The sequence below is a fragment of the Acanthopagrus latus genome, chromosome 4, assembly GCF_904848185.1.
Source record: "Acanthopagrus latus isolate v.2019 chromosome 4, fAcaLat1.1, whole genome shotgun sequence".
Classification (NCBI taxonomy): Eukaryota; Metazoa; Chordata; class Actinopteri; order Spariformes; family Sparidae; genus Acanthopagrus; species Acanthopagrus latus.
Window position 1 is genome coordinate 26,597,485 of NC_051042.1, and position 21,898 is coordinate 26,619,382.

At 40.4% G+C, this 21,898-nt stretch overlaps 1 protein-coding gene across 1 annotated transcript in view; it reads right to left on the minus strand.

The window, feature by feature from the left end:
• Window positions 1–21,898, minus strand: part of ush2a (Usher syndrome 2A (autosomal recessive, mild)) — a 186,788-nt gene that overhangs the window by 124,284 nt on the left and 40,606 nt on the right. Inside the window, exons 15-28 of the mRNA XM_037096057.1 lie at window positions 20,270–20,553; window positions 19,515–19,740; window positions 19,234–19,371; window positions 17,492–17,672; window positions 15,189–15,352; window positions 14,773–14,931; window positions 14,407–14,635; window positions 13,281–13,404; window positions 12,648–12,795; window positions 10,213–10,494; window positions 8,687–8,862; window positions 8,037–8,184; window positions 3,284–3,390; window positions 2,671–2,794 (exon numbers count right to left, since the gene is read on the minus strand). Coding sequence (XP_036951952.1) covers window positions 2,671–2,794; window positions 3,284–3,390; window positions 8,037–8,184; window positions 8,687–8,862; window positions 10,213–10,494; window positions 12,648–12,795; window positions 13,281–13,404; window positions 14,407–14,635; window positions 14,773–14,931; window positions 15,189–15,352; window positions 17,492–17,672; window positions 19,234–19,371; window positions 19,515–19,740; window positions 20,270–20,553 — 2,490 coding nt within the window. The remainder of the gene's footprint in view (window positions 1–2,670; window positions 2,795–3,283; window positions 3,391–8,036; window positions 8,185–8,686; window positions 8,863–10,212; window positions 10,495–12,647; window positions 12,796–13,280; window positions 13,405–14,406; window positions 14,636–14,772; window positions 14,932–15,188; window positions 15,353–17,491; window positions 17,673–19,233; window positions 19,372–19,514; window positions 19,741–20,269; window positions 20,554–21,898) is intronic.

Sequence of the window (21,898 nt, forward strand, 5' to 3'; positions counted from 1 at the left end):
AGTGCCCTAAATTCATTCAGCATTATGAAGCATCGTTAATCAGAAGTCCGCAGACTTATCATTTATGGAAAGCTCCACTTCTATCACAATAACTGCATATGGAAAGCAACCTATTTAGCCAAAAATAATTTAAGTATAGAGGCCATAAAATGACAGGTGAAAGGGCAACTATCATGTGATTTCACATTTTACATGCTACATCTTAATCTTGTGATTTAAAAAAATTGGCCGTGCTCAACAAGGTGCTCTTAATTCACATTTCAGAAGATGAGAAAGCCTGTATGAAGAACCTGAATGAGTAATTTATGGAAACAACACATTATTACAATAACCCTAACCCCAAAATGGTGCATAATGTTGATGGAGAGAAATGATCTGCGTTTTCCATCACTGCTGCCATTGGGGGGAAAAAAGAGCCCCATATATGAAGTTTTTGCAAGACTCCAAAGAATCCCATTTCCAAGCGATGCGTTGTCAAAATTTTGAGATGTTTTCGAGATGAAATATGGCGTATTGCAATATGATACTGAACTAGAAAAACCCCAGAAGGTTTGACTTATAAAAATGTACAGTTGTCATTGTCGGAGTTACTAGGTTTCCACCAGGCATCAACGATTGACGAGTCTCTCCTCTGTGATCAATTGACTCTCGAGGGGGCATTACACTGCATTACATTCATAATCCAATTTGGCTTTGATTTGTTCGCTGTTCCATGCGCTTCGATGGGAATAATTGTCTGTAGATGATGCTATTAGTATTGATGGTTGTAAAAGGGCGATGGTTTGAGGACTGCCGACACATTCATGGTCCAGAATAGATCCGGTCTGAAAGTGATTGTCTGATCCATTACCCTTTATGAAGGAGGAGAGTGGAGGAGATGAGAGGCCCCCCTCGATAGCAAAAATCATCAACATCTATTTACCTTTGTACTGAAGGGGCACAGGTAAGATCAAAAGTCATCGTGTGTTGATGTGGGGTAAAAACACAGCACACTGAGAGAGAGAGCAGCGAATAAGAACCAGGAACCATGAGGAGACATAAAACAGCAGTAGGGATTGGTTGTCTTCTGACTAGAAATTTATACCAACAACTGGACATTGTTTTACCATTCAGCGTCAAAACAGCACAAAGGAAAACATCATATTTAACAATTACACTGTGACTCATATCATTTCATGAAAGTAACCTTGTAGAGGACAAAGAGGAGGTCAGAAATGTGACATCATAATAACAATATCTGATCTGTGATCTGTTTGCAATCCAACAGGTTTGTAAAGCGTGCATACTATCCTTGAGAAATACCCTGCTTCAAATTCATGAGTCCACACAAGTTACCCTCTGTGGGGATGGAGTCTTGAGAAGAGGTGAACACACAATGACTTATAACATCTCAGTGTTAGTAGTAAATAATACAAGGTGTTCTGCTAATCGAGTCTCTGCTAAAAAGTAGAAGCACAAAGTAATTAAACTACCAATTGAAATGCTCTACTTAGAATAGTGAATGTCTTTATATGTTGACTGTACGAATAAATCTATACATACTGAATGCCCAAAAATGTATTTTGTGTACAACATGTAATGAAAGTGTTTGTTTTTACCTTAATAATATACTCTAATAACTGATCATTCTAGGTCTGAACTGATTATTTTTCCCCTCAAAATACACTACTTTCATTCTATCTCAATGACCTTCAAAAATATGTTTTTTAATGACCAGTCAGTGAAAGGATGCATTTGTATGCATAAAGAACTGTTAATTCATTAATAAAGCCGACTAGTTGTAGTTAAGTTTAAAAAACAAATTAAATGAAGGTCACTCCCCTTTTTTTAATCAACCTGTTTCTTTTCCTCCTTTTGATTCTCAACTCTCTTTTTTCCTACATGCTGATCTCAAAAGCCACTAAAAGGTCACCCCTCTCTCTCTTCCCTCTCTTCAGTATATGAACACTCACATACTGTTTGGGATGTAAGCTCCAAACATTTCAGTACATAGAGCCCCAATTTGTAAGGAGGCAAACACATTTAGATATTTTATGCAACAAGATTATGTGACCAACACAGAGAGCTCTGTCGACTCAATTATTGTTGATCACAGTCACATAAGGATTACAGATGGAACTTTGATCTGCAAGTCATGAATTTGTCGTCAGTTTTAGAAAACAAGTTGAAACTAGATAATCACAATCCATTTTTGCAAGTTCATCATACAGTTGGAACAAGGCTTTTAAAGGTATTCATCTAAGGGCTAAAATTTAAACATAATGTCCACACAGAAAGACATAACCGGTGATACAAGGTTTGTGCAGGACGGTGAAGTAATCTCAAGTGGCATCGAAGAGCTTTGCCCGCTCAAATCCCACTGATTAGTATCAGCAGTCATTAATTATGAGCGTCAGACTGGGTGATGTTCTCAGATGAAGCAGAACATGTTTGGCTGTGCAGCTCAACCCTCTAATGATGCTGGTAAACAGAAAGATAATTGTCCTTTAAGATGACTGGGGAAGTCATTCTAAAAGAATGTCACTAGAAGACTGAACAACACGAAAACATACCACCAAACTCAGGCATGTGTGCGTGTACATGCAGTACATAGCAATCCAGACACATGCTGTTGGTTTTCTGAAACACACACGCACACGTATCTGCATGTATCTAGACATGCTTTCTTACCTGTGAAGTCAGTGTTGACAGGAAGTGAATCACTGGGAAACTGGTAGAAACTGTTTCCAGAGAATCTGGTTCCTCTGACAACAGGCGCTTGTGGGTCAGACAGAGAGACATCTGTCCTCTCCACCTGGAAAAAAGGGTTAATATGTAACAAAAATATAATATTAATTACTAGAACAGCACTCATTATAGCACATACCTGCGCTGAGGCCCAATATTGTCCTTTTATACTCAGTCATACTCAGATACCAGCAACCCAAAGAGATCTGATTTCTTTCATCAAGATCAATGCATTATTCTTTATTAAAGATCCACAAACATGAAGATCTCTGTAAATCTCACAATGTGAAAAGAAAGTACGAAAACGATTCCTGGATTCCAAAAATGAATGGGGTCTATTCTAAGCTGAGACCCATCCTCCATTTAAGTCCACCCAACAGTTCTTGAGAACTTTTACTCAAAACCACACATCATGGTTGCAATAGAAGAGTCAGATGAATGTCAAGGTCAAAAGAATTCATTCTTTGGGGACCATGTGAAGAGTTTGACTTGGACCTGCTGAAACAAACAAAGCAAACCATCATATGTTGTATGTTAAACTGATAATCTTACAGACCTGATATATTGGATGTGGTCCATTGAGCTGTCCTGGGTGGTCCCAGTCTATCTGAATGGTAGTTTCATTTACTGGATGTAGCCGAGGTAGAGACAGTCCTGTTGGAACTAAAGGGAAAATGAGAGACTGAATGTCACCTCAGTGCAATTAACAACATTCATGCTCCTTTACTTTTAACAACTCTGTGTTGTGTTTGTTAAATATATCTAAAATGTGAGCTCACAGAAACAACGTACCAAACCTCCTCAACATACTCAAAAGCATTTTAACATTGTTGTTGTAATCATTAATAAAATGATTGAGTGATCTTGACGTTTTGTTTTTCAGTAGAAACATGTCTTTAGCTCATTTCTCTCATATTCTTCTATATGTCTGGACTGGACAAAAGTCCCATTTCATTTAACAGAGGGTCAATTTAATTTCCTTCTTTCACTTTAGATGTTAAATTAAATGTCCTTTTGAAACATACCCGTAGCGACTTGAGCCGCTGCTTCAAAACGTATCATAAATAAATCAACTGGAGACTGGCTGATATGCTGAGAGGAGATATATAAGAATGGAGAGAGAAATATAGCGAGTGATGGACTGGTGTAGAGATGGGAAAGATGTGTGTGCATTAAGTGTCATTCCATCGTTGTGCTGCTGTGTGTGTTTCAGTAATGGTCTAAATGGTCTGTGGTAGGAGTAAATTAGCTCTCAGTGACACACATGCGGACCGTCTTTAGTGTGAGTTCTAATAGAGCTCTTAAAAGGGAAGTGGACAGCTTGTCTTAGACGGCTCATCTTGCCACATCAAACCATAAATTACTGCCAATCGATAGCTTACCAGTCTATTGAAATTGAGCTATGGTGACATTTAGAACATTGACTGTGCCACATACACACACACACACGAAATGTAACAATGTGACTGCTTCAAAATTACAAAACACTCTTTAAGATGGGGAGCAGTTTCCCTTGACAATCTGTAGAAGGCGTTTATCTTGTGAACAACTAAGCCCTGCAGTATCTTTACATGTTTTGAACACAAGCCAGGTTTTCTGAGTCCAGTGGCAAAGTGGAGCATGCTCCACTGGTTTTGAAGGTTGATCAGACTGGACTGACCTCAGTGTACTATGTGTCCCTGGGTGAGGTCTGACTGTGAGATTGAAGGGTATCATAACTGATTTACTCAACTGGTACAGCTATTGTCACCTATGATGGCACTGGACATCAGTTAACACCCAGGAAGTATTTGTACAAAGCTTAAACTGGGTGTTCTTTTTTACTACTGTAAGGAAACAAAGCATGTCTTCTCTTTCCACATTATCTAAATTAACATTTTATCATGTGGTTGAAGTTGGTGAGGATATTATCATGTATTATAGCACTCAGATTACGTTTTTGTAGTAACTAGTAACTTAACACATTAGTTTTGCAATTAAAGTAATCCATTATGTAGTCACGTTTTCAAATAAGTAATCTGATACTGTAAGAATTTCACTGCATTTCCTTGTTCCTATTGTTGCCACTAAAAGCAAAAAAAAGGAAATATCCTATACATTCCTGCTGTATTCTCTCCTGCTTCTTGAAGGGCAATAAATGGCCACCTGTGGATGTGCAGGTGTGTTGTGTCATTGTGCAACATCAATCATTGTTGATATCAAGGTACAGCTAATGACAAGTCATGGCAACAATTACTTTCAAATGTTTTGGGGTGCGTTAATAGATTGATGTAATAAATGCGTGATTTGCGCTATCTTAAATTGTGAAAGCTAGCAATTATACTAGTACCTGAAAGAGAAGGTGTCAGAGGAGAAAGACAATACAGATTTTGGGTAAAAACACGGGAAAAAATGTTACTGCACAAGATTTCCGCCCAGGTGATCTGTGGGATTCTAATGTCTTGAAATCATCTGGTGTCATGTATTCATTTATTGTATCTGTTTGTTAATTCACTGAAATGAACTTGACACTATGACACATTCAGTTTGACGAAAGCCACCTGCCTTATCATCCCTGTGCTCAAACACACACATGCATACCCACACCCACACACACTCTCTCACACACACACAAGGTTAACAGTCCACCAGAAAGGTTAATTTTAGCTGCCGACATGGTAATGAAGCAGCTAAATCATGGGCCAGCTCCCAGGAGCAATTGTGCATGTGTGTGTGTTTTCTGTTTTTACAGCGACTGACATGTCTTAACAGGCTCTTAGCGTACAGTTACACCACGCACACAAGCACACCACTTATTGACATGGCGATCCCTTGCCATGCATATTTCTCTCTTCAAGAAGGGCCTCAGGCCAATTATGCGTAAATCAATAAAGTTCCTGTTCTGTTGAGTGGTGTTACAGTGTGAGTGTGTATGTGTGTATGTCTCTCTGTGTGTATGTCTTGTAGAACAAGCCTTTATGGATGTAGGATACATAAAACATCACCATCAGTCGCTGATTAGCCACCCACTTTACGTCGTGATCGATAACTTTGTGGAAAGACACACACGTTGAAACAATTGCAACTGCATCCACACACATGGACAGAGAGCTTTTCGCGTGTGTCGTTATGTCTGTCTCAGTGTGCGCGCTAATGTTCAGTCATGTGCTTTGGTGTAACTCCAGTGGTTTCACAGATGCTGCCTACTCACTTTTAGCAGATGGTAGCTGACTCTAATGGCCCAGCCTTATGTGTGGTAGATTTATCAGTGCATCAGTGCCACGCTCAAGTACACCTTACAAGGAGCACCAGTTAATCTCAGGATCATTTCATTCTAGAGTTTTCACAATGTTCAGTTCTGTAAAATACCAACTTACATTCAAGGCCATTTTATTTTAACCGTGTACAAATAACTTTTGGACTGATTTTCTGACAAATAATGAAGAAGGACTCAGTTTTTCTTCAGATTTTTACTAATCATAGGGAGCCAGAAAGGGAGGAGACACTTTGTTGGAAGGAGACAATTCAAGAGATTATATAAAAACATACTTTTGCTTGTTTAAGACAAATTAATGGCGTCTAACAGACTGCTGAAAAAAATTAGACTTTAAAGGGTTTCAGTTTTTTCAAGTGGCTTTAATGGTCCGAAAGTGTGGAAATCCACATATAAATGGTTTAAAATACTGAAGTATCATTTATAAAAAAAAAGATACATTTCTGATAATTGCATACAAATCCCACATAAATACTTATATCTATAAAAACTTTAACGTAAGGCAGCAGCTTTTCAGAACTTTCTTTCATTAAAAACAGTTTTAACTTAACACTCAGCCGCCGTGCACCTTCCAGTTGCTTACATTAGGCTCTAAAAACTACTCTTGAATATATTTCTGTGAAGAATGAAGATGATACTGAATGAGAAAGTGAACGTGGAGCTACAACAGAAGCTCAACACCCAACGGAGTAGCACATGCTATGCAAATTTTTTTGAACTAAAAAAATAAATAAATAAATCTGCCAAACGGCATATGCCATTATCATTTCTTATAGTTGAAACAAGGGACGTCTTTGGTGTTGGATGAAACAAAATGGTGGCAACAGATGTGGCTGTTAAAAATACATTCAAAAAGTCAACTGGGTACAATAAGCCATATTGTATTGTACTGTATTACAGTCAAGAGAAGTCTTTGGAATCACTTGAAATAAACATTGTCTCTGTGTCAACAGATGTAGCCATTAAAAATACATTTAAAAAGTCCAGTGATTACAATATGAAGTATCATTCATCACAATAAACACAAGGAGGGAGTTTTTTGAGATTTGTGTGAAATGAAAATATTCGCTATGTCAACAGATGTAGCTGTTTAGAGTACGTTCAAATGCTCAAATCCCTGAGCAGGTATTTATAGATGAAAGCGTTTTTTTTTTGTTTTTTTTTAACAACCACTCAGAGCGCCTATTGTCTACTTACCTAAAGGGATAAACAAACTGAAACATAAAATGAGCAGCAAGAGTAGGAAACCCTGAATGAACAGATGGAAAAGTGTGTTGGAGGGTCAAGTGTTTGTGTGTCGGTGTGCATGTGTGTGTTTTTGTTTTCAATACGTAGAATGCAGAGTGATTCATGTTCCTCTGCTGCCATGTGCTATTTTGTGCTCCAGTGAAAACGGCAGGTAGAACCAGAAGTGAGGTGTGGACCGAGTGACAAAGTGAGAAAGCAACAGACGGTCAGAGAGTTACAGATAAAGACATGGATTTAAAAAATTCTTTTGTTGGCGTGTGTGTGTGTGTGTCATCCTCCACTGATCAATTAGTGCTCATCTCAGTCCCATAGATTTGTGACCAAATTATTAAACACAGCTAATTCATTCTACTTCCATATTGGTTATAAATCTAAAGGAGAGAGAAGAGAGAGAGAGAGCGATTGTGTGTGTGTGTGTTTCTGTAACTCTGTGTGTGTTTGATTCATGGCCAGCAGGAAGTGTGTGCTACGCCACATTTTTCTCCCTGTAATTAACAGTAAATTGTTTTTACTGCGGCGCGCCATGAATATCCCCTCTGGTTAACATGACCAGTGCTGTCGCCACTCAAGTGCCCAGTGACTGACTGTGTGCTTTTGGAGGCGCGTGTGGATTTGTCAGAGGCTCGTGTTGCGGTTGTTATAAAGACGATACCACATACTTCAATGATCAGTACGACATGTGGTATCTTACTGAACTTCGATCATCTTCATATATGTCATATTCGCACTGTTCTGATACCATGCAGCATGTATGTCCATGTCTGCATCCATGTGTGTTTTAAAATCTTTTTTGTATTTTTGTTTTTACCTGCTGGTAAGGTCCGTGCTGTGGTCGGCAGACTGGTGATGCAGCCCATCTTTGTGCAGAGTGTAACAGTGAAGTTGTACACATGGTATGGCTTCAGTCCTTTCACTACATAAACAGGCTGTGACGATGGTCCCACCCTATGTAAGACCTGAAAAAGACAAACAAAGAGGAAGTTCAAACTTATTGTGATAATGAAATGTTTTACACATTTAGGGGGAACAAAGCTGCGAAAGTTAAAAGGAGAGAAACGGAAGCAACAACCAGGAGTTACACAAACTGACCTCAGTACTTTATCTCGCAACACTGACATTCTGATGAAGCTGGGGTAGAAGCTGTTCACAGGACCTGACAACCCATCCACTCAGGCTTATTTGATAATTGTGTAAAAAGTCTAACCATCAGGTAAAAAGTTTTAATAAAGAAAATTTGGTGGAACATTAGCGCTTTGATTTTAGTTCTCACATAGTACTGCATCAAATAAACTGAAAGCGTCCAATTACATATTTACTCATTTTCCACTCAGAGAACGAGCAAATCAAACAGCAACAGAAACTATGTATATAAACTATATATGGTGATGAAAAGCTCTTAAGTCTGACAATTATCCTGCTCATTATCTGTAAATGTATGTGTGGGTGCGTCTGTCTGACCTGATTAATAAGCGGAGGAGCGTAGGGATTGCTGGTCTGTTCAGTGAGCATGTTGACCCGATATTCTGTGACCCGACCTCTGGCAATGATCCCTTGACCCTCAGCAGAGCTCCACTCCACTTTGAGACTGGTGGAGGAAAGTGCAGACACCTCTGGAGGAGCCATCAACTCTGGTACTGGAAAAACATGGCCACACAGATATGGGCTTGACATACACATCACACAACTTATCTATTCATTAATTAACTCATTAATAGAAACTTTTCTAATTCTTCTTTTTTTGGCTTTTCATGGCTTTGTTCAATAGTACATGAAGAGTGACAGGAAACAGGGTGACAGGTCAGATTTTGAACCCTGGGTTGCTGCGGTGAGGACACAGATTCTGTACATGGGGTACACAGTCTACCAACTGAGCTACTGGTGAACCCCATTCACGAAAAATATTAAAGAAAAAACTCCAATTGTTAATATCACCATGATCTATCTCATATCAATGGCACCCTACATCAGGACACTAGAATTTAAGGTGTTCTGTGGAAATTAACAGTGACCCTCTTGGTGAAGGAAAATTCAATTCTTACACCACTGCATGTCAACAGTCAGTGGGAAAGCTGTGATTTTGTAAATCACATTGACAAACCCATGCATGTCAGCATGCCTTTATGTTTTCATACATTTATACATTACTTGCACATTAAAATGAACCTCTTCCAGGCAGTTAATTAAAAACAAAAAACAAATTTAGACATTTAAGACACACATTAAAAATCGGGACTTGGTGGATATTATGTGGATTTAATGGATTTAAGTATTCTGTAATTCTACGGTTGTGAGAGACACTATTACACAACAGATTAGAGAGAGGGATTCTTTTATTCTACTGTTGATGGCATCTAGCTGTGAAATATGCTGTGAAATGTGATTTCTTTGCAGACATAACCACAGTCAGATTCTCTCTAACGCAGCACATGTACGCGCACAAACACTGACACACACTCCACGTTTAAAATGGTGTTATCATATGCTTGTTATCCAGACACATAGCTTAGAGTGATGTTGGAGGCAATCGTTTAGTCCTAATGAGCCATATCATCTATTTGAAATTCAAATACCTTAATGAGTTTCCCCTCCCCCACATGCCATTTTTATTTCTTCCCTCCTTCCACACTTCATTCTCTTCATTCCTTTTGACAAATGCTTGTGTTTTTTATTCAAGACAATTATTTTTTTTCTTACGACATGCTTCGGAAAAGTCCTCTGGTGGACGGATTTTGAGCAAAACATCACTTTAACACATTTTGATGGTTACTCAGATCTTGGATAAACGGTATCTGTTGTTACGTCATTAAATTTTTTCCCCACAACTTTAGTTGCCATCTACTGCTTGAAGGAATAAAAATAAATGAATTTCAGTCATTTATCTGCCATTTCTGACCAATACAAAATCTGCTGGTTGATTACATTTATTCTGATACGTTACCAGATTAACAACAATTACATGTGAAATTAATTTGATCAATACAAACCTCCCTCCATGGTTCGCGCTGTGGTCCACCCTGACGAGACACTTCCTGCCACATTGATGCTCACAACTCTTATCTGATAGGTGGAGAAGGCCTGCAGATCTGCCACAACGGTGTTATTCTCAGGGATTGGGACTGTGCTCCTATTGGTTAGCTGTGCTTCTGGGGAAATGCTTGGGTCCAACCAACCAGAGCTGCTGAACACTCTCTTCTCAACTGCAGAACTCGAGAGGATCTGTGTTTCCACTGGTCCATGCAGAAAGACTTCATACCTTGTGATAACACCTGTGTAGGAAGAAAATTAGTTAAAGGGGGGGAAGATGTTGTCTACGAGACGAGCAGCAATGTTTAAAACGAAATAACTTCTAACCAAACAGTTATTTCTGTCAGGAAAACACAGCAGCAGTTTCCCTCTTAACTCCAGCTCAACTCTTTTTATTGAATTGGTGCCCCAATGCCACTTCAGCCTGTTCATGATAAAAGAATCAAAGCATCAAGTGTGTATTAGAAACTGTAGCCACGCTTAATACTCATCCCTATAGGCAACAGGATGCAAAATTTTGTACATTTTTTCAATACCATAATGGAAAATCTAACACCACAAATAATGAGAAAACCCTGGCCAGCGTTTGGCCCTTTAGTAGAAAACAGGCTGATAATGACTAAGTCCTGGCCAGTCCTGTTTAGCTCTCTAGTGGAAACCAGGCTATTGTCCTAATCTCTCATGCTCTCTTCCACTTGTTAATAGGAAAATGACAGAGCTGGGTTAGAATGAGGACAGAGCAGGCAGCAACAAAAATACAATAAGAGACTTACAGACCCGCTATGGAATAGATGAGTGTCAAAATGTTGTTTAAAGTGTAAAATACAAATAAAATAAAATAATATGGGGAGGCTAAATGCGGAACCTTTGTTAGAAGACCATGTGTACCCTCTCTACCTCGCTCTCTCTTTATTCTTTTCACCTTCACATTTGCGTCAATGTTATTCCTTACACTCTGCCTTATTTTTCTCCAAGTGTGTCTCATCCATTTTCTTCCCCTATAACATTAATAAAGTGCATATACAGTAGTGCCTCTTTACAATTTTTTACAAAACTACTGACAATCCTATATGTATATATCCATTGATCTATCTGCTCTTCTAAAAGTCCAGATAATGTTGTATATTAATCAGAGTGGTAGTGATGATTTTCTGTCTTTATTTCTGAATTTGGAAATGTTTCCCATTGTCTCTGCCACCACCAGACTTAACATTTATTTCCAGCAAGCCAGAGGCATCATGGGAAAAGAGCACATTGTGTAACTAGAATTACCACCTCGCATGCCTCCATGTAACAGTCAAGTTGACATTCCTTTATTTATTTTATTTTTTGGGAGGATATTATGATGTCACAGTGAATTTGATCTTTGACCACCAAAAATATAATCAGTTCATCCTTGAGTCCAAGTTGTGATGAATATGAATAAGTTCCTCCAAGGTGTTACTGAGATATCACGTTCCAATGAATGAGGACGGACGTATAGATGACCCAAGAACATAATACCTCCGGCCATCATCGGTGCAGAGGCATAAAAATCAAGAAAAGGTAGTGCTGATAAGCAATAAGAGATAACATAAACAAAAATACAAAAACACTACTATGCAAAAAGTCCAAATATGAAAATCTAAATTTAAAAAGGTCAAGGCAACAGTTGCAACCAGGCAAACAGTGTGCTTGTACATATTACAATGAACAATGTTTCTAGCTGAGACTGCGTCAGCTGAAAGAAATAACAGGGTCGGTCAAGTCATGGAACAACCTCACCTCAAACAGGTGGAGGTGTTCAGGTCAGGACTGAGATTCACGTGGAGATCAAAATCAACTGCTCATTAAATAATGAATTGATGACAGAAAGAAATAGGGAAGGAGAAACAGAGACCCGTGTAACAAGGCTTAAAATGACACTGGGAGGGAAACAGATTAACAGGGAGAGAAAATAAACGACAGACATAAACAGAGAGAGAAACCCAGGTTACAGGGCTTTGTATGACACTGAGCCTTAGAGCCATTACAAAGCTCTCTGGATTTACCAAATGCGGTTCCAGTTCAGTGCGTACTTCTGTGTGAGTGTGTGTGTGTGTGTGTGTGTGTGTGTGTGTGTGTGTATATGTGTTTCATGGTGTAAGAAAAAGCCTTACACTTCTTCAGTGATACAAGCCCAAAAGCCACGCTATTAGGCAGAGGTTTCATGCTAGTTTAAAAATGTGTCATTTGTGTGCGTGTGTGATAACTCTACTGTATTATTTATCCTGACATGTGCATGAATAATTTCTATATTTGTTATGTTATTAAATTGTTTTACATTAATAAAAATAGGAATGTATGTCATTCTGTATTAAGTCCTACATGTTGCATGAACTATACATTATGCATGTGTATGTTTGGGGGTTCCTACCATTGGGCTGGCTGGGGGGCTCCCAGGAAGCATGCAGTGTATGTGGTCCTATAGCAGTGACTGTGGGTGGGGGCTGGTTTTGTGGGGGGGCAGAAGCCGTCAGAAGAGACAGAGGTGAGGTGGAGGTGCATCCCCCTGAAGAGCATGCCTGTGGACAAAATGGAGATTCTGTCATTTTCATGTTGGAGGCTGTACATTGGTCATGTCATGTCATGTCATTGTCCGAACCGCTTATCCCTTTCCATGGGGTTGCGGGGTGTTGCTGCTGGAGCCTATCCCAGCCTTGTCTCAGGGCGAGGGCAGGGTACTCCCTGGATAAGTCGCCAGCTCTTCGCAGGGCCCTCACTAGTGAGCAATGTGGGGTTCAGTGTCTCGCTCAAGGACACTTCGACATGCAGCTCAGCCCTGCCCGGAGCTGGGATTTGAACCAGTGACCTTCCAATCACTAGTCGACCTGCTCTACCCGCTGAGCTACAGCCGCCCCGGCTGTACATTGGTCTAAATACTAAAATAAATTTGTTATATTCCTTTGACAGTTGATTCACATATTTATCTTTTTTTATCAGGAACAGCGATTGTGTCACTAAATGTTGGCCTCAGGCATTGAAAACACTTTCTGTTTTGCCCACCTACCTCTAGTACCGCAGTGTATTGGGTGAATGGCTTCAGACCACTTGCCACAGCCTCTGTAGATAAGCCTGTGTAGTGAATGACGGGCTCTGCTCCACTAGATGACTCCGTGGAGGATAACACAAACCTGTGGGAGATAAAAAATTGTGATAATCAATTCCCCTTTTCTTCATTATACCATCTGTCCCTATCACTCCACCTTGCCAAATGGTTTTATGATGTGTTTCAGTTAAAAACTAGTGCTGGGATGTCACACGGGCCAGGACCCAGGGGACTCATTTATAAAACCGACTATCAGTTTTGATCTTAAGCAGAAGTTAAGCAGAAAACCACATGTAAAACCTTTATTTGACATGGAAATAATCTCATCTCGAAGTCTAGACTTGGCTTAAGCAATTTACCTGCTGATTATGCAGGAGTATTGCAATGTGGCACATGAGCATCCATGCCTGTGGTGAACTTTGCAGGTTTTTTTTTTTATCAATGTACAGCAGTGACACACTCCCATACTACGTGTTGCCTGGCTTCGGTCTCCTCTAACATCACTGTGATCCTGTCTTCCAAAAAGAAACTTTATTTGTGCCGGCATCACCCGGCGAGGTGCTGTCAGTTTAAGTTGATTTGGGATTTATAGATCCGAGGTGCGTGATTACAAACGGGTCTCTTAAAACAGAGGTTGCTCATTCTTAACCTTTTATAAAGGGGGCCCCAGGTCTGGAGCCAGGTTCAATCCACATCTCTCTCCTTACATTTCCTGTCTGGCTTTCAGCTATACAACATCAACTGAAACTGACATTCTCCATATCTCTCTTGTCCTTTAATTATTATGTCATGGTCTGAAACCTAACTGAAGTGTTCCTCACCTCAGTTTCCCTACAAAGTCTATAATAACACTCTGCCTTGTTTGTAAATACAAACGCATATCAATGTTTGGTAATACAGTGTATCTAAGAGAGCTTTCAGTGGGTCACACACCTGAGTTGCTATCTTATGTAGAATATATATGAATCATTACAATGTTTTTGGCAGCTATAGTCAGAACATCCAACAACTAACATCCATTATAGGTAGAGCATCTGAAAAAAGACCCAGAAGTTAAACCTTCCCCCTCCTTTTCCCCTTAACTTACCTTTCCACTGGGCCTGTGTCATTTGGTGGTGTGCTCCAGTTAAAGCTAGCGGTGGTTGGACCTGGACGTCCCACAAGGTTTAAATGCAGCTGTTCCGCCTCAGGCGGTGCACCTAAAGTTTGGTACGAGGCAGAAGCACTCACTGTTGCACCGACCACATTAGCTGTTATGAGCCAGTAAGAGTAGTTGGTGTATGGAAACAAACCGGTGTCTTCAAATGACTCTGGGCCTGAAGAAAAGGGGGAAAAAGAAGGAGTAAGGTGTGAAATGAATCAAGTCGAAACAAGGTTTGTTTCACGTGTATTTAAAATGGCATGAACGAAATTCTACTTTTTTTTTGATAACCTGTGTGGATCCTGCACTTACTGAAAGGATAGTGATGCTGGATGCTATGCACTGATTCTCCATCCCTGATGAGTGTGTAGTTAAGTCTGTTTGAGTTTGGGGAGTCAGGTGGATGCCAAGAGAGATGAATGGAGGAATAACTGTGAGCAAAACCTACTGGTGCAGGTTGTTGGGAGGGTGCTGCACACACAGAGAGAAAAAAAGTGAATGAGAGAAAAAGTTATGGATTGAGAAAGGCAGTCAATATGCTTATTCACATTATTTCCGAGAATTAGTTGAGAAGACTGAAACCACTCTCATCTTTGAACAATAAATATGAAGTTTGTATGGACAGCAATTAGTTAGCTTAGCGCGATGACTATGGAATCAGGGGGAAACAGCTAGCCTTTGAATGGATTTATACTTGTACTGTATGTGTGTTAGAGTATTAAACACACCTTTACTGCAGCCGAAGTGGTTCTCTGGGTCAAAATGACTTGCTCCAGGTTGACATACATCACACTTGTCTCCAGTTACCAGCAGCTTACACACACACGCCCCTGAGTCTGGATGACATGAACCATTGACACTGCCCATCGGGTCACATGCACAAGGCTGGCATCTGGTCAAGAAAAAAAAAAATCATGAAGATGTTTCAAACAGCTCACAATCTTTGATTCATCCATGGCTTCTCTTAGCTGTTTGAAAAAAGACACAACACAGCTGGTCATATTGTAAATGTTACTGCCTGCGTGTGGGTGGTAGGCCAGAAATAGAGAAAGATGATGCATGAGTGTGCAAATGTTCAACGATAACTGTCTGTGTGTGTATTTGTGTGTCTGAAAGGTGTTGGTTCTTCACCTTAACACTGTGAGGAAGACCCTCACTACCGTCTATCCTACCTGCTATCACCCTCTAGCTGTGAAACGAACTTCATAAAAACTGCATTCCCCCTCAGAGTAGTCAAAGTGTGTGTGTGTCTGACGGTGTATGTGTCTGGGTCACCAGTGTGGTGTTACCCTCACTGGGGCTGGGCAGCGGGTGATCATCCGGCCAGCCACCTCACACCTTACACACAGTCACACACACACATACACACACATCCACAAACACACGCACGGTCACATGTGCAACACAATCTGCTTGTTGGAAGATGTTGGCTTGCACTCACACACACACGCACACATACTGTACTCACATGCTTTCTCTCTCTTTCTCTCACACACCCGCACTGCTACACCTTCTTTATTGCTGTGTGAAAAGCCACAGTCTCTTAACGAGCCGCAAATTTGTCCTGTCAACTGGTGCTCACACGCACGCAGACACCAATACTCAAAAACACACAGCTACAAATACACACATACTCACAAATGCCACAGTGACTCGACCTTCACTCCATTCCCAAGGAGAAAGAAAACACCAACATCACACCCATTCTCTCCTTTTTCACCAGCCTCAAAGTACAGTATGTGTGTGAAAGAGAGTCATTTGTGTGTATTTAGTGAGATTCAGCATGTAAAGACAAACATGCATTTGCATTACATGTGTCAACTTTAGAAAATCATTTCAAAGATCCAAATGAGGGTTTTAGAGCATTCAAATATAACACATGTAATCCCACATGATAAAATGATGTGCGTAAGTGAATGTGTGCATGTGCCAATATATAATCCCTCAACGGAGAATTACGATCATATTTCCCTGTGATGAAGACGACGCGGTCAGCATTTCTCTGACCCTGTTCTCCACAGAGACACATAGAGACACAGGACTACATCTTTAGCCGACTGCTCACACATCATTCTGTGTGGGTAAATTCATTTGTGTAAAGCCTATTGATTGAAGGGGGAGGATAAATTACTAGAAGACATTTAGATGAAGAAATCCTTATTATGGAGTGACTCTGGGCACGAGGAGCTTTTGGCTGTAATAACCTACAACTTTATTTGTCATTTTTCTTGAGGAAAGGCAGAAAATAAGACAGGAAAAAGTAAATAAAGGACGACAGAGAGACAGAGGTACAAACTCGGTGTACTGGGACAAACAATAAGTTAAAGCTTGTCATTTACAAGATGTGTGCCTCTGGCCATCTTCTCTCATCACTCTCCTTTTTTTTCTCCTTATACTTTAATTATTCCACTTTTTTCTTCCCGGTGCTTCCCTTCCTTAATGTCTTTATAAGGTAAACTCTTTATCACTCTGTTGTTTTCTCTCCCTCCTTCCATCATCCCATCCCTCTCTGCTGTGAGGAGATCTCAGCCACAGCCTGAACACGGGGGAATACAGCTATCAGGCAAGGTCAGCAAACACACACACACACACACACACAAACACATAGAGGACCTCTGGTTAAACAGTTTGTGGATCATCTATCTGCTATGACACCCTGTTGAGAGGAACTTGGTGTGTGTCGGTACCAGCATTGCACAGTTTGTATCTCATACAGTTCCATTTGTGTATGTGTGCTCTTTAAGTTGTGTGTGTCTGTGTGTGGCTGTGTATGTGTGTGTGAGAGAGATAGCCTGCAGGTAGAGACATGAGCAGTAAAGGTCAAAGCAGCTCTTAACTCATGTAAGTCATATGTCTGCCAACCAATCTGTAAACTGTCTTTACAGAGACCACACCTGCTGGTGTGTGTGCTCAAAGGTGTAACTACACATACGTGGGTGTGTGTGCATGTGGTTCAATAAACGAGGTAAAAGCTGTACACCCAACAGATATGGTGTTCATCTATGCATGTGTGACTGAATTTGAGCTTTACCTGCCCAGGCCGGGGTTGAATCCAAAGAACATCTCGCGACACTGGTCACAGCGCCGCCCTCCCACTGAAGGATGGGCACACACACACTGTCCAGTCCGGCTCTCACAACTGCGCTGAGATGCTCCCATGGGATGGCAGTCACATTCCACACACACACTCTGATCTGGAGAGAGGTAGAAGCCTGGACAGAGACAAACATGAAATAAGGCAGAATGATGAATCTGATACCTTGTCACAAGTGTCATATGCAGCTGCATCCAAAATTATTCAGTGACAAGTTTATGGCACTTTTGGAACATTGTAATGTTTTCCATCAATAATTCTTCAGTGAAAATAACTATTTCAGTGACACTTTCTATGGTTTCTAAGATGCCCATGAATATAATGCATACACATGCATATCATAAACATACTGATACTACATCATAAAGCAACTATAGTACTGTATGATCATAGTTATAGGCACTAATGAATCTCTATAATACTATCGGTACATTATTTGGCATTAGTATGTATGTTGTAAGTATGTTCATAATGCATCATAATGCATTAAGAACATGGGCATCATGTAAAGTGGTTCCATTGTGAACTTAAGGAGGGGCTGATAGCACTTTGTTGTAAGAACCACAGACAATCATCACACATGTACATACATACATACTCTGAGTAGTGTAATGTTCTTTCTGTTTTGACAGCATCTGATTAAACGGTTCTACAACGCTCTATATAACATTCCTTAGTGAACAAGTCCAGCAGCCTGGTACAATTTTGAGACAACAGCATTATGTTCCTCCTAATAAGCATTAGGGAATGCCGCTTGCCATTTATTTGTAATAAAATTTAACACAAAGCCAATAAGTGTGTGTGAGGTTACATTAAGCACTCCAGGTTCTAAAGTATAAATCAATTCGGTTTATTTTTCTCAAGGCTAATAGCAGCTAATAAACAAATTGGATATTCTATTTAGCCACTTCGACTGCGAATTCTCAGTGGCATTTATACCCTGTCATGAGGTGGCGGCTGAGGAAATTATTTGTATAATTTGTAGGAATGGAGCTTGGCAAATGTGACAAATTAATGGAATAACAGAAATATATTCCGACACGTTTTTATTTGATTCTGTGGGTATTGTTGAGACAAAGACTATTATCCTGTGTCCTCTGTTACTCTTTCTAACATCCTTCCATCAATACATCCATTCACAACTTGTGTTACAGTAACCCTGACGATGCTGTTGGTTCTTCTCCATTACAGACACAATACAACATCTGTTACCTCTTGTCCCATAAGGCTAACCACACACAAACACACACGCACACACACACATACAAACAATGTCATGAGGTAAAGCACACACAAAAAAACAGAGTGAGATGAGTGAGAAGAAGCAATCTTTCCCCTCTATGGCGCTGTTGTTCAGACCTGGCAACAACAGGACAATCACTGAGTGGAGATCTGGCAGGGGACATATGCCAATATACACACGCACTCTCACACACAACCACGTGCGCACACACACACACACACACACACACACACACACACACACACACACACACACACACACACACACACACACACACACACAAAGGAACAAATTACCTTACCACTGTCCTCTACCATCAACCATTCTCCACCATTTTTGGGAAGTAATCTCTCAATTTTACATTTTTATCCAATCACTCTTTAACTTTCTCAGACTCTATTTGTCATCTATCCTGTGTTAATCCAAACACACTCACCAGGTCGGCAGCCGCTGCAATCCTGTCCATAGCGTGTGGGGAGACAAACACACTGCCCTGTGGCGCTGTCACACACTGACCCCGTCACCGTCCCTCTGGGGTCACAGGTACATGGTACACAGCCGTGGGACAACCCCACTGATGGGACACAACACAACAACAGAGAGCAGACAAGATTTAAGATTTAAGACCTTATGATATAACAATGGGCAACGTGTGTCCACTTTACATCCAAATTACAGCAACTACGTTGTCTCTCAACTGATTCTCTACTCTCTTACTCGGGAGGTGTAAACTCCTGTTGTAGTAGTTGTGGGCACAGTTGGTGCAGCGAGCGCCCTCCACCCCCTCTCGGCACGGGCATTGTCCGGTCCACATATCACATACAGCCCCTGGCAGAGTGCCGCGGATGTCACACGCACACGGCAGACAGCCCAGGGAGTTGCGCTGCTCAAGGGTGTGGTAACCATGACGACAAGAGTCACAGAGAAGGCCTTCCACATGTTCCTAAAAGAAAAGAGGACAGAAAAAGGGATGTATAGTGTACAAAAGATGGGAGGATGTGAAAAAGACCATTGGTCACCCACCGGTTTGTAAAATAGCATTTCTATGCCTCCAGTTTGGCATTACGGCTGTTGTCATCTTGGTATTTTGGAGGCAGAAGTGACAATATTTGGAAGAGAGTGTGGAACGTCAAGGTAACCCCACCTTAAAGCACACCCTGCTTTGTCGTCTATTTTACTCTAAACTGGAAGATAATTTACATCATGCTGCATTGAGGAAAACTTGAAACTAGAAATTAAGACTTTATGAAACCAATGGAGTTGGCCTCTGCTGGCCTTAAAAAGGATGTAGGTCTATTGTACACTGGCTTCACTTTTCAGACAAACCGCCGGGGGGAGTCTGTCTTTGTTGTTTCCAATATGAAAAGGCTTGCTAATTTTTTAACACAGCCATTATAGCAAAGTTGTGCTTAGTTGACATTATAGTGATAAATAATGGTAAAAATATTTAAAAAGTATACTTGTTAACTTGCCTTACAAACACACTGTCCTGTGTGAGGGTCACAGTCTGTCCCACGTACTGTCCCTTCTTGTGAGCAGTTGCAGGGGGCACAGGATCCCTCCAGTCTCAAACCATAGGACCCCCTGCCACAGAAGTCACAGCGCCGTCCACCCACCCCAGGTTTACACTCACACTGCCCCCCCTCAGGCTCACAAAACGGGCTGAGGGAACCCAGGGGGTCACAGTCACATGGGACGCAGCCATCTGGGTGGGACAGGTTCCAATAACCAAACTCACAGCGGTCACAAGAAAGACCTGGAGAGGAAAAAAAAATGTTTTTTTAATTTAAAAAAACTGACTTGATGATGGGTTGCTCACCAACGAGCCTTTCTCTGTTTATAGGCATGCGTGTGCGTAAATGTGTATGTGTGTTAGTGAGAGGGAGCAAGAGAAATGGTGGGTGAGTGTATAAAACTGCCATCATTAGGGCCAGGCCCTCTACATATGATGGATCACTCACCTAAGGCCAAACACTTAATTTCACTGAGCGGGAAAATAAATAAATTAAGCAAGTACAGGAGAAGAATGGAGGGAAAGAAAAAGAGGAGATGGAGGGATGTAAAGATGGATGGAGGAGTATAAATATAATAGTGAATTAACCATCCAATGTAAAAATAAAAGGTGAGTTTTGTGTTTGTCCCTAAATTATGTTTTTAGAAATATTCCTTATATTATTTGCAAAACCAATTTATTGAAAATATTATTAGCTCTTTAATAAAAATATATATAAGAAAGTATTATTAGTTCACATAAGAATGAGAACATGCACACAAATGTGAGCCTTTTTAAAAAAAACACATAGAAAGGAAGAAAATAAAAACATAAAATACAGAACCTAAACCCACCAACACACCCCACCCTGTCGCCTTAAGAGTTAAAGGTACACATACAAATAACAGAAAAAGTAACACAACAGCTGTTAGTCTGGTTAGTCTGTAAAATATAATAAAGAAGGTTGCAATTTTGTGAAATACCCTAGTGCATCCTGTCATTGTTTGCTAAATGTTCTCAAGTTGAGGAAAAACAGTATCTTTGACCCGGAATTACTCTTTATTAACAAGTTTCAAAACATTTTGTGTTGTTGAACATTAAGATACTATTATTATTATTATTATTGTTATTATTATGGAGATGAATGTGAACATTTAAGGCCTTCCATACTCTAAATATTAACATCTCTTTAGATTTCCCATGTCAAAGGACCATATGCAGTAAAGCAAGTGAAATGAACCAATTAACAGCTCCAGTTCAGTCAATGCTCTTCATGCATTCATGCATTCACTAAATTTAGCATTTATATCTGTCAGCTCAGCATTTTATCTTGAAATTGTGGCAAATTATGTCTTGAATCAGTTTTGGCTCTTTGTTATAATTGCTATATAATAGCAAACACCCAAACTGATCAGACTGTTGGAGGTTTTACAGCTTCAGCAGCAGTGCTAGGCTATAAGGCTAGTTAAACTATGATATGCAGTGTGAGCGAGCGGGGCTTATTTGAATATGCCATACGTATTCCATGACAGGCAATCTGTCCCTAAATGGATGCCTGGGGGCAACGCAGTCACCACGGCCGTTTATGAGGGAGTGTGTGTTCGTACGT